The sequence below is a fragment of the Balaenoptera borealis genome, assembly GCF_965194805.1.
Source record: "Balaenoptera borealis genome assembly, chromosome: 19".
NCBI classification, from domain to species: domain Eukaryota; kingdom Metazoa; phylum Chordata; class Mammalia; order Artiodactyla; family Balaenopteridae; genus Balaenoptera; species Balaenoptera borealis.
The window spans coordinates 53,455,144-53,469,302 of NC_138878.1; the positions used below are offsets into that span (position 1 = coordinate 53,455,144).

The 14,159-nt window shown below is 36.3% G+C and overlaps 1 protein-coding gene across 10 annotated transcripts in view; it reads left to right on the plus strand.

The window, feature by feature from the left end:
• Positions 1-14,159, plus strand: part of ZNF461 (zinc finger protein 461) — a 136,477-nt gene that overhangs the window by 106,177 nt on the left and 16,141 nt on the right. For 8 of the 10 annotated variants that reach the window (XM_082367292.1, XM_082367294.1, XM_082367295.1 and 5 more), the window contains 2 exons: positions 9,451-9,577; positions 10,363-10,458. In XM_082367292.1, the coding sequence (XP_082223418.1) occupies positions 9,451-9,577; positions 10,363-10,458 (223 nt within the window). Of the gene's footprint in view, positions 1-255; positions 350-9,450; positions 9,578-10,362; positions 10,459-14,159 lie in introns of all 10 variants that reach the window. The other 2 variants (XM_082367298.1, XM_082367296.1) reach the window with 1 other exon arrangement.

Consider the following 14,159-nt stretch of genomic DNA (forward strand, 5'->3'; position numbering starts at 1 on the left):
CTCTAGATCCCTCCTGCTAAAGAGCCTGGGCCCAGTCTTTCTTGAATCCATAGCTGGATTCCCTCCTTGCTTTGAGTAAGGTTGGGATTTGTTCAGCTTTTTTCTGATCTTTTATGTATGTGTGTATGGGGTCTGGGAGTAGGTGACGTGAAGTGGGGGAAATGTCATTCTAAATTAGCACATTGGGAGCTCAGAGGCAAGATCATCTCATGTTTGTTTTTGTTTTTTGTTTACTTTTAAACCCCTCTCATTCAGCAACACTTTCTTTGGACTGTGAATTTATTCTAAAGTGGAACTAAGAAGACAGCTAATAAATACAGTGAATTCTAAAAAAAAAGCCATGGCCCATGTAAGTTGTTGTTTTCTTGTTCCTTATTGAAGTAGTCCTCTTTTTTTCCTATAGGTCATGTCAATATTTGCATTCTTCATCCTGATATTGTTACCTAACTGAATATCATACAGTAACTTGCCAGTGAGTGAGTAAGTGATTGTGCCAAAAATATAGGATCTTCCTTTTTTGCTCATCTCTCTAACCAGTTTATATACTCATTCAATAAATCATTACTTATTTCCCCTATGCTGAGTCTTCTGCCAGAATAAGGAAAGAACAGAAATAGTATCCTTTTGAGGGAAATATTGATGTTTCTCTTGTCAGAACTTTGGTTTGATGAACTGATTTAACAAATATTTACTGAATACCTACTATGTGATAGGCATTCTTTTAGGTAACTAGGAATAAATCAGTGGGGGGTAAAAATCAGACACATACAAATCATTCCTTGTGGAACTTGACTTGTAATGAAAGAGACAGAAAGTAAATAATCAGCTTATATAGTACAAGACTTAAGACACACAAATATATATATGTGCATATGTATGTATGTGTATACATTATATATATATATAGTCAACTCCCATATCTGTGGGTTCCACATCTATGGATTCAACCAACTGTAGATTGAAAATATTCAGGAAAAAATATTCCAGAAATTTCCACAAAGCAAAACTTGAATTTGCTTCATGCTAGCAACTATTTACATAGCATTTACATTACATTAGGTATTATAAGTAATCTAGAGATGAGTTAAAGCATGTGGGAGGATGTGTGTAGGTTATACGCAAATACTATGCCATTTTACATGGGACTTGAGCATCTGCAGCTTTTGGTATCTGTGGGGGTCCTGGAACCAATCCCCTGTGGATAGCAAGGGATGACTATGTATATGTAATGAACAAAATAATTGTATGGTAAAACTAAGACGAAAGAGCAAAATATATGTCTTATCAATCAATAACTGTATATGAGTTCTTTTTGTTTGTTTTGTTTTAATTTTAATTTTTGGATGCATTGGGTCTTTGTTGCTGCGTGCAGGCTTTCTCTAGTTGCAGTGAGCGGCGCTACTCTTCGTTGCAGTGCGTGGGCTTCTCACTGTGGTGGCTTCTCTTGTTGTGGAGCATGGGCTCTAGGCACGCAGGCTTCAGTAGTTGTGGCACGTGAGCTCAGCAGTTGTGGCTCACGGGCTCTAGAAGCGCAGGCTCAGTAGTTGTGACTCATGGGCTTAGTTGCTCCGCGGCATGTGGGATCTTCCCAGACCAGGGCTCGAACCCATGTCCCCTTCATTGGCAGGCGGATTCTTAACCACTGCACCACCAGGGAAGTCCCTGGATATGAGTTTTAACATACCTATTAAGAGAAAAAGTCTTTCAGATTGAGTCACAAAGAAAAATTCAACTCTCTGCATCGGACACTTAAGTGATTCAGTGATTCAGAAAGTTTAATAAAAGGATGGACCAATTATACCAGGCAAATGGAAACTAAAGGAAAACGTACTAAACTTCAGGCCACATCACACCATTAAACATGGCAAAGAGGGACTTCCCTCGTGGTCCAGTGGTTAAGAATCCGCCTTCCAATGCAGGGGACGTGGGTTCCATCCCTGGTTGGGAAACTAAGATCCCACATGCTGTGGGGCAACTAAGCCTGTGCCACAACTAGAGAGCCCGTGTGCTGCAACTACAGAGCCCATGCTCTCTGGAGCCTGTGCACCACAACTACAGAGCCCATGTGCTCTGGAGCCCATGCGCTGCAAGGAAAGACCCCACGTGCTGCAACTAAGACCTGACACAGTTGAAAATAAATAAATAAATAAATAAATAAATATATATATATATATATATATATATTTTAAAAACATGGCAAAGAAGGACACTACATAATTCTAAGGTGTAAATTTCAAAGTGAAGCTAAAATAGTTATGAATTACCTACATATAAAATATTACAGCAGCAACTTTCCTAAAAATAGAAGAGCAGATAGAAGAAGAAATAGATACTTGCCAGCAGTAGGGGACATTAGTTGACCCTCTTAGTCAAAGTCAAGACAAGTGGACAAAATTTAGTAAGGATATTAAAGTACTAAATCACATACTCCATCAAATCTATCTTACTGATATACATTAAATGCTAATAGTAGTGAATATGCATTTTTTAAGTATCCATGGACCATTCAGAAAAAAATGACAAAATATTAGGCTGTAGTAAAGCCCAAAAAGTACAAATGATAGATAATATTCTCCAAACACAGTGAAATACAACTAGAATTTAATTACAGAATCAGAAAAATTATTATTCTTACCAGCAGTTTATAAAATCTGTCTTAGTAACTGCTGAATCAAAGAAGAAATATAATCTAAAAAGTGAAAAATTTCTAATGTCAGTGATAGCACTACATATTGGAACCCATGGAATTTAGTTAAAGCAGGACTCTAAGGGAAAAGTCATAGATTTAAATGCTTCTAACAAAAAATAATGAAAATACGTAAGTTAAAAATAAGTAGAAAGAAATCTGGAAGGGATTTACAAAGATAAAAATTACATGTGTTACAAAACAGGAAAAAATTATAACTAATAAGATAAATCAATAAGTTAAATCGCTAACCTTTGAATCATGAATGAAAAGGGAGAAAGCACAAATATACAAAACGAAAAGGGGAAAATCCACAGAAACAAAGGAAGTTCAATAGGCTCTTGAAAAAAATACTTTATTTGATTCTTTGCAAAGAATTTTATTTATTCACATATATACCATTTTCAATTGCTCTCTCTTCTTGAGATCTGAATTTCTGTTTGGTATCATTTCTTTTTGGCCTGAAGACATTTCCTTAGCATTTCCTGTAGTTTGTATCTTCTGGTGACAAATCCTCTCAGCTTTCTTTATGTGAAAATGTCTTTATTCCTCCTTTATTTATAAAATAAGTCAGGACTTGCATCCTCCTCCTCTATTTTCTGGAAGAGTTTTTTTTATAGAATTTGTATTATTTATTCCTTAATTGTCTGATAGAATTCACCAGCAAAAAACATCTGTGGTAGGCAGAATAATGAGCCCCCCTAAAAAAAAAAAACTGTCTGCGTGCTAATCCTAGAACCTGTGAATAGGTTACCTTACATGGCAAAAGAGAATTTGCAAATATGATTAAATTAATGCTTTTTAAAAAATAAATTTATTTATTTATCTATTTATTTTTGGCTGTGTTGGGTCTGCATTGCTGCACGCAGGCTTTCTCTGGTTGCGGCAAGCGAGCAGTGGCTGCTCTTCGTTGCGGTGCATGGGCTTCTCACTGTGGTGGCTTCTCTTGTTGCAGAGCATGGTCTCTAGGCACGCGGGCTTCAGTAGTTGTGGCATGTGGGCTCAGTAGTTGTGGCTTGTGGGCTCTAGAGCGCAGGCTCAGTAGTTGTGGCGTATGGGCTTAGTTGCTCCGCAGTATGTGGGATCTTCCTGGACCAGGGATTGAACCTGTGTCCCGAATTGAATCTGGCAGGCGGATTCTTAAACACTGTGCCACCAGGGAAGTCCCCCAAATTCATGCTTTTGAGATGGGGAGATTATGTTGTGTTATCTGAAGAGTCAGGGTCAAAAGAGGATGTGAGTACAGAATATGCATACTTCGGTTAAAAAAATGCAACATTACTGGCTTTGAAGATGGAGGAAGGGGGCCACGAGCCAAGGAACGTAAGTAGCCTCTAGAAGCTAGAAAAGGCAAGGAAATGAACTCTTCCCTAGAGCTGCCAGAAAGGTGCACAGCCCTGCCAACACCTTGATTTAGTCTAGTAAAACCCTTGTTGGACTTGTAACCAACAGATCATAAATTTGTTGTTTTAAGCTACTGCATTTGTGGTGATATGTGCAGCATCAGTAGAAAACTAATACACCATCTGAGTTTAGAATTTTCTTCATGGGGAGACTTTAATTTCTTTAATAGATAAAGGGCTTTGGGTTTTTTTTTTTTTCTTGAATTAGTTCAGTAATTTGTGCCTTTCAGGGAATTAGTTTATTTCAACTTAGATGTCAAATTTATTGGCATAAAGTTGTTCATAATATTCCCTTATTATCATTTTAATGCCTGTCAGATCTACAGTAATGCACACTTTTAAATTCCTGATATTGATAATTTATGTCTTCTTTTCTTTTTTTTTTAAATTTTATTTATTTATTTATTTATTTATTTATTTATTTATTTATTTATTTATGGCTGTGTTGAGTCTTAGTTTCTGTGTGAGGGCTTTCTCTAGTTGTGGCAAGTGGGGGCCACTCTTCATCGCGGTGCACGGGCCTCTCATTATCGTGGCCTCTCTTGTTGCGGAGCACAGGCTCCAGACGCGCAGGCTCAGCAATTGTGGCTCACGGGCCTAGTCGCTCCGTGGCATGTGGGATCTTCCCAGACCAGGGCTCGAACCCGTGTCCCCTGCATTGGCAGGCAGATTCTCAACCACTGAGCCACCAGGGAAGCCCTGTCTTCTTTTCTTGATCAGTATACTAGCAGCTTGTCAATTTTATTGGTCTTTTCAGAGAACCAGCGTTTAGTTTTACTGGTTTTTCTCTCTAGTTTGCCCTTGCTGTTTCACTGATTACTGATCTTATTTATTCTTTCCTTTGTTCTGTATATTTTAGATTTAATTTTCTCTTATTTTTCTAGCTTAAAATTCCCTTTCTTCTTTCACCCATGGGTTATTTAGAGGAGTGCTCTTTAACTTCCAAATATTTGGGAACTTTTTCAGTTCTTTCTGATAGTTCATTTTTAATTTAATCCTGTGGTGGTCAAGGAACATACTCTGTAATTTCTATCCTTTTAAATTTATTGAGATTTGTCTTATGGCCCAAAATGTGGACAATTTGGTTAATGCTCCATGTGCAATTTTTTTAAAGAAAGGGTATTATACTGTTGGGTAGAGTGTTTATCAGTTAGGTCAAATGTTTGTAGTGGTGATCAACTCTTCTATATCTTTACTAATTTTTTTTTTGTCACTTGGTCTATCAATTACTGAGAGAGGACAGTTGAAATTTCCAGATACAATGGTGGGTCTGTTACAGTTCTGTAAATTTTTGCTTTATGGTATTTTGAAGCTGTGTTATTAGGTGCATACATATTTAGGATTGCTATATCCTCTTGACAAAATGACCCCTTGATCATGAAATATTCCTTTTGGTAATATTCTTTGTCTTGAATTCTGTTCTCTTTATTAACATAACTGATTCAGCTTTCTTTTACCATTTTCTTCATGGCATATCTTTTTTCCATCCTTTTATTTTAACCTATTTTAAGTGTATCATATAACAGCATATACTTTGGTTCTACTTTTTTACCCAGTCTGACAGTCGCTGCCTTCAAGTATCTACACAGGGTTTAGCAAACTATGGCATGCTGGCCAAATCCAGCCCACAACCTGTTTTCCTATGGCCCTCAACCTAAGAATGGTTTTGCATTTCAGAAGGGTTATAAATAAGTAAAGAAAAAAGAATATGTTATAGGGACTATATGTGATCCACAGAGCCTAAAATATTTACTACCTGACCCTATTCAGAAAAATTTTGCTGACTTCTAGATAGACTGTGTAAATTAAATGTAATGATTATGTTTTAATCTATCATCTTATCATCTATTCTTTCTTCCTTTTTTTTTCCCTATTTTCCTGCCTTCTCTTGGACTAATCATGTATTTTTTAGTATTCCATTTATCTCCATTATAGGATTATTAGCTGTACCATTTTTGTTTTGTTTATTGTTTTGGGGGTTGTTCTAAGGTTTCCAATGTGATTTTTTTTTTCACACACTGTATTTTATTTTTACAAGAGATAAATAAACTGACACCTAGCATTGTAAATGGATGACCACAACAAAAGCAACAATGATTGCAATTACCAAACACGAAACACACTCATACTATGTCATAATATTGACATTCAGTCCAGTAATCCTCCACTGTAACAGCTCCTTTACTTTGCATTGAAAATTGATTTGTATATTTTTTGCCTCTGAGTCCTTGTGGGATTTTTTTTTTATTCAAACAGAAAGTCACAAAAATTATAATCATCCTCATCAGTTCACTCAGTCCCATGTAATTAATTTTTTTATCTTGATCTTTTGTTAACACTTTTATGAATTCATCAGTTTTCCATTAGAGTTCTGAAAATGCTTATTCATTTAGTTCAGCAGTATAGTCAGTTACCAGAAACCTGTACTTGTCAGTCTTTTCCATGAATTCCTTGAAGATGAAACCCTTTTATAGGAACATTTTTGTGAAAGCAAAATTTATAGGAACATTTTAAAAACAAAAAAATCTTACTGGACCTTCCAATAATTTTACACAACTTCATACATAATTCAAAAATCTTAAAACTGGATATTTCCATTTCCCCTTCCCATCTTTTTTTACTACTGTTATCATATATTTTATTTCTAAATACTTTTAAACCACACATGCTTATTTTTGTTTTTTCTTTCTTCCTTTTTTTGGGGGGGAGTGTGGTGTGCCATGCAGCTTATAGGATCTCAGTTCCCTGACCAGGGATTGAACCCAGGCAATGGCAGTGAAAGCCCAGAATTCTAACCACTGGGCAACGAGGGAACTCCCAGCTTTTTTTTTTTTCTTTAAATGGTCGATTATCTTTTAAAGAAATTATGAGATGAAAACAATATCTTTCTTATTTACCTCCAAATTTATCATTTCTGGCACTCTTCATTTCTCTGTCAATAGAAGTTTTTACCTAGTATAAATTTTTTCCACCTGAAAAACTTACTTTAACATTTTTTGTAGCACAGGTTTGTTACTCTCAAAAAAACAAACCAACAGCAACAGAAATAAAACTCCAAGCTTTATTTCACCTTCATTTTGAGGGATTTTAATTGGAAATAGAATTATAGCCTAACAGCTTTCTTTCAGCATTTTTTTCTTCCAGTTTTATTGAGATATAATTTACATACAGCACTGTTTAAGGTGTACAGCATAATGGTTTGACATACGTACATCATGAAATGAGTATCACAATAAAGTTAGTAAAATCCTTCATCTCATGTAGATACAAAAATGAAGAAATAGAAAAAAAATTTTTTCTTGTGGGAACTCTTAGGATTTACTCTTTTAACAACTTTCATAAATAACGTTCAGCAGTGTTAATTATATTTATCATGTTGTACATTACATCCCTATTACTTATTTATCTTATAACTGGAAGTTTGTATCTTTTAACCACCTTTATCCAATCCCCCTCCCCACCCACTGCCTCTGTTAACTGCAAATCTGATCTCTTTCTCTCTGAATTTGTTTGTTTGTTTTTGAAGTATAACTGACCTACAACACTATGTTAGCTTCTGTTACGCAACATAGTGACTTCGTATTTTTATACATTTCAAAATGATCACCATGATAAGTCTAGTTACGGTATGTCACCATAGAAGAATATTACAGAGTTATCTACTATATTCCCCACACTGTACATAGCAGTTTTTCTTTCTTCCTCCATCTCTCTCTCTCTCTCTTTCTCTCATTATTTTAGGTTACTGACCTCTCAAGTTCAAATGCATTTTAACAACTCTGCATGTTTTACACCCTCCCCTAACTCTTCCTGTTTTTATCATATTTTACATCTTTTTGTTTTGTATATATATCCCTTAACTACTTAATGCAGATATAGATGATTTTACTACTTTTGTCTTTTAACCTTCCTACTAGCTTTATAATGGCTAATTTACTACCTTTACTGTATATTTGCCTTTACAGATGAGATTTTTCTTTTTGTAATTTCATGTTTCTAGTTGTGGCCTTTTCTTTTTCACTTAGAGGAACATTTTTTGTAAAGCTTGTTTGGTGATGCCAAACTCTTTTAGCTTTTGTTTGCTTGTAAAGCTTTTGATCTCTCCATCAAACTGAATGAAAGCCTTGCCAGGCAGAGTACTCTTGGTTAGGTTTTTTCCTTTCATCACTTTAAATATATCATGCCACTCCCTTCTGGACTGCAGAATTTCTGCTGAAAAGTCAGCTGATAGCCTTATGGGAGTTCCCTTGTACGTAACTTATTGCTTATCACTCTGTTTATCCAATCTTCTCCTGAATTCTTTGAACATCTTTACAATCGTTACCTTGAACTCCCTATAGGGTAGATTGCCTATCTCCACTTCACTTAGTTCTTCTTCTGGGGTTTTATCTTGTTCCTTCATTTGGAAGATGTTTCTCTGTCACCTCATTTTGCCCAGTTGGCTGTTTTTATTTCTGTGTTTCTGATAGATTGGTTACCTTTCCCAACCTTGGAGAAGTGGCCTTTTGTAGGAGACGTCCTCTGCGTCCCAGCAGTGCTCTCCCCTCTGGTCACTAGAGCTATATAGTCTAGGGGTGCCCCATATTTGGGCTGCGTGGGTCCTTCTCTTGTGGTGGCCTGACTACTGTGGGCAGTCTGGTAGGTGTGGCTGGCTCCTGGTCCAGTTGTCTGCCAGGCCCTGTCTTATGCAGAGGCTGATGGGCACTGGTTGGCAGAGCTGGATCACGAGACTCCTGGCAGTGGGGCCCACTGGTGAGTGGAGCCAGGTGGTTGTGGGGCTGAGGGTCCCAGATCTAGTGTCGGCATGCTGGTGGATGGGACCAGTTCCTGACATGGTTTGCTGCAGGGCCCAAAGCTACTACTGGCCTGCTAGTGAGTGGGGCATATCAAGGTTATGAAAGGGAGATGTGCTCTGCCCATCTTTGGAAAATATAGTCTGCACTGGGTGTTTACTAAAGAATTTGCATTAAAAGTAAAAATGTTTAGTCATAAGGAGGAAGAAAAATCATCAGGTCCTTTTTCTGAAGATGGAGATTTTCATAAGAAATTCTGGAAAAATTTACAACTATTTAACTTAGTTGGGAACCTCTATTTATTTTCTAAATTTCTAGATGAGTGATTAACAGAAGTTTTCCACCCTATGCTAGAGGATGTGTGTGCAGAAATTGAATTGTTTAAGAGTATGTGGGCATTCTGCTTTAGTCTCACTAAATTTATTTTTGACCCATACAAGCTTCCAGCCTTAGCCTATATACTCACTGTACCATCCCTTTCCTGCAGTGCCTTCTTTTAGCAGTGCTTCTTCCTTTTGAAAAATGTTTCTTATAATTTCAAAAACAGTACTGTGATTTGTCATTCTAGGGGCTGGTGATGTTCAAAGATGTGGCTATAGATGTCTCTCAGGAGGAATGGGAATGTCTGAACCCTGCACAGAGGAATTTGTACAAAGATGTGATGTTGGAGAACTATAGCAACTTGCTTTCACTGGGTAAAGTTATCTGCCTCTAATAATTCAGAATCTGTTTCTTGGAATTTCTGCTTTCTCCACTGTGAATTTTAGGGCTACCTTTCAAATAACTAGATGAATTTTCTCTTTGTGTAGAAATGAGCACAGCCAAGTGGAGTTGCACCTTCATTTTCTCTATCCTCACATCTTACTCTGGTCCTTTCTTATAATTGACTTTCTTCCTTGAAAATTAAGGAGCAGAATTGAATTTCTGTACCATTAAAGCATAACGTAGTCAAAGAAACCAGGCTTTGTCTTTTGTTTCACTTGCACTGTGCTAAATGTGCAGATGCACTAGCGTAGATAAAACTAAGCACATGGGTCCTGGGTGCAAAGCTCTTTAGCCTTCCCAATTAGTGTAGTAATGGACTGAGTCAAGAAATGTCATTTACATTTGCAGCTCATATGAACACTATTCTATTTACTGCAACAAATGTAAACAATTTGCATTTGGAAGTTACATTCTAAGAACTTTACATTTAACATGGAAAAGTACCTGAGAATAAGTATTTCAGTAAACTCCTTTTTTTCTCAAAGGAAAATAAGGAGTGAAAGCTTATATAACTTAAATAGCATTTTACCATCTATTTGTTTGTTTTGTTTCTTATGATCCTGAGTTTACCTGTATATGAGAATTTGACTTTTCTTTCTTCTCTAGACCTAATCGAGTACCATCTTGTCCTATAGGTTTTTAAAAATAAACTCTGAAACACAGTATTTGAATACTTTCATTTCCATCTCATCTCCATTTCTTTTCTTATAACCAGGACTTTCTATTTCTAAGCCGGCTGTGATCTCTTCATTGGAGCAAGGGAAGGAGCCCTGGATGGTTATGAGGGAAGTGATAGGAGAACGGTTCCCAGGTGAGTGAGCTATAATCAGGAAGCAGAAAGTTGTTGTGAGGAGTAGGCCAACTGGTCAGAATGTTGGTTATATTAAGGTTATAAAGTTAATGTAAAGTTGTATTAGACAGAATAATTAGGGAAAATCTGATTTCAAAACTTATTGCAGTGTTACAGTAATCAGACAATGTGGTACTGGCATAAAGACAGACATATAGATGAGTGGAATAGAGAGTCTAGAAATAAACCCTCAGATATATGACAAAATGATTTTAGATAAGAGTGCCAAGACCATTCTATGGGGGAAAGGACTGTACTCTTAACAAATGGTGTTGGGGAAACTGGATACCCACATGCAAAGGAATAAAATTCCTTATGCCATATACAAAAATTAACTCAAAGTGGATCAAAGAACTAAATCTTAGACCCAAAACTATAAGACGCCTAGAAGAAAATATAGGGGAAAAACTTCATGACATTGGATTTGGCAGTAATTTCTGGGATATGATACCAAGGCACAGCAAAAATAGACAAATGGGAGTACATCAAACTTAAAAAACTTCTGTTCATCAAAAGATGCAATCAACAAGAGTATTAATTTTTTTTAAAAAATTCATACAAGTTGCTTTGCTAGGTGATGAGAATACATTTTTAAAATGTTATAAAGATATTTAAAATCTAGTAGTGGATCAAGAACATATGAATATATTTTCTAATAGAATATTTGGGAAAAATTAATTGATTAGAAATTGTGAAAATTAAAGCAAATGACTACATTGAGGAGATAGAGATGGTAGAGGGATGATTAGAAAGGAAGGAGTAGGACCTTAGGAAAGTATAGGGTCCTGAAGGCTAAGAGCAGGTTCATTCCACAAGTTAGAGCAGGGGTCCCCAACCCCCGGGCTGCGGGGGTTGAGCTCTGTTGATTGCATCTTTTGATGGACCGGTACCAGTCCATGGCCTGTTAGGAACTGGGCCGCACAGCAGGAGGTGAGCGGCGGGAGAGTGAGTGAAGCTTCATCTGCTGCTCCCCATCGCTTGCATTACTGCCTGAACCATCCCCCACCGCCCCCGGGGAAAAATTGTCTTCCACAAAACTGGTCTCTGGTGCCAAAAAGGTTGGGGACCGCTGAATTAGAGGTCTTTGATGATGTATGTAACTCATAGTACTCCAGAGCTATGAAAAGAGTATATTTCTGTTGTTTTAAGCCACCTAGTTTGTGGTACACTGTTACGTTGACTCTAAGAAACTAATACAGAGGTGAAACATGGAAAAATGATATATACTTTCCTAAATGTTTTGCTTTCATGTAAGATGTTATTCTTTTTACTAATTTTTGATACCTGGCCAGGCCTTTTCTTTTGCATATATGGTGTGGTGATTTCTTTTTAAATTTTTTTTACCTTGAAATAGTTATAGATTCACAGAAGGTTGCAAAGAAATGTACAGGGAAGTTCCATATACCCTTCCTCCAGCCTCTCCCAGTGTTAACATCTTACACAACTATAGTACAATATCATACTGAAAAATTGTCATTGGTATAATCCATAGAAGTTACTCAGATTTCACTACTTATATACACACTTATTTGTATGTGTGTTTGTGTGCGTATGTATAGCTCTATGTAGTTTTATCATATACAACCTTGTATCACCACTACAACAATCAAAATAGATAGTACCATCACCACAAGACTCCCTCCTATTATCTCTTTATAGCTACACCCATCCCTTTCTCCCTTATTCCTAACTCTTGGTAACCATTAATCTATGCTACATCTATATAACTATGTTTTTCATGAAGTTATGTAAATGGAATCCTGCAGTATGTATCCTTTTGAGATTGGCTTTTTTCTTATATCATATATATATATATTTATAACATGAATGTAAGGAATATATATATACACACACATATGTAAACATATATATATATATATATATATATATATATATATATATATATATATATATATATGTTCCTTACATTCATGTAAAAGTTTGTACTTGAAAATAAGTCTGGGATAAAGCTCAAGTATGCAATTGCTGGGTCGTAAGGTAAGCTCATTTTTAGTTTTGAAAGGAACTGCCAAACACCAGCAGTGTATGAATGATGCATTTCACTGAATCCTAGTCAGCACTTGGTGTTATCAGGTTTTCATTTTAGCCATTCTGATAGGTGGGTAATGATATTTCATTATAGTTTTTATTTGAATTTCCTTAATAGAAAATCATGTTTATTTGCCATCTGTGTATCCTCTTCAGTGAAATGTCTGTTCATGTCTTTTGCCTTTTATGATTTGATTGTTTGGGTTTTTTGCTGTTGAGTTTTCAAAGTTCTTTATGTATTCTTTTGGGTTGGCCAAACAGTTCGGTTTTTTCTGTAAGATGGTTCTAGTGCGCTTAGTTGTCTTTAACTTCATTCGAAACAATTTTGTTAGATTGTATTGTGATACCTGTCATATCAGAGTACATTTTTTAAAAAAATTAAAATTGGTGAATTTTTGTGTAGCCATTTTGATATTGAAGATGGAAGAAAAGAAGCAACATTTTTGGCATATTATGCCTTATTATTTCCAGAAAAGTAAAAACACGACTGAAATGCAAAAAAGGTTTGTGCAGTGTATAGAGAAGGTGCTGTGACTGATCGAAGGTGACAAAAGTGGTTTGCAAAGTTTCGTGCTGGAGATTTCACACTGGATGATGCTCCACAGTCAGGTAGACCAGTTGAAGTTGATAGCAATCAAATCGAGACATTGAGAACGATCAACGTTACACCACATGGGAGATAGCCGACATACTCAAAATATCCAAATCAAGCGTTGAAAATCATTTGCACCAGCCTGGTTATGTTAATCACTTTGATGTTTGGGTTCCACATAAGTTAAGCAAAAAAAACCTTCTTGACCGTATTTCCGCATGCGATTCTCTACTTAAACGTAATGAAAACGTTCTGTTTTTAAAACAAATTGTGTCAGGCAATGGAAAATATATACTGTACAATAATGTGGAATGGAAGAGATCATGGGGCAAGTGAAGTGAACCACCAAAGGCCGGTCTTTATCCAAAAAGGTGATGTTGTGTATATGGTGGGATTGGAAGGGAGTCCTCTATTATGAGCTCCTTCCGGAAAACCAAACGATTAATTCCAACAAATGCTGCTCCCAATTAGACCAACTGAAAGCATCACTCAATGAAAACCATCTGGAATTAGTCAACAGAAAACGTATAATCTTTCATCAGGATAACGCAAGACTGCATGTTTCTTTGATGACCAGGCAAAAACTGTTACTGCTTGGCTGGGAAGTTCTGATTCATCCACCGTATTCACCAGACATTGCACCTTCGGATTTCCATTGATTTCAGTCTTTACAAAATTCCCTTAATGGAAAAAATTTCAATTCCCTGGAAGACTGTAAAAGGCACCTGGAACAGTTCTTTGCTCAAAAAGATAAAAAGTTTTGGGAAGATGGAATTATGAAGTTGCCTGAAAAATGGCAGAAGGTAGTGGAACAAAACGGTGAATACGTTGTTCAATAAAGTTCTTGGTGAAAATGAAAAATGTGTCTTTTATTTTTACTTAAAAACCTAAGGAACTTCTTGGCCAACCCAATAGATAGGGCTTTGTTGGATATGTGACTTAAAGAAATAATTTCTCCAAGTCTATAATTTGTGTTTTCATCCTTTTAACAGGGTCTTTTGCAGAGAAAACTTTAATTTTG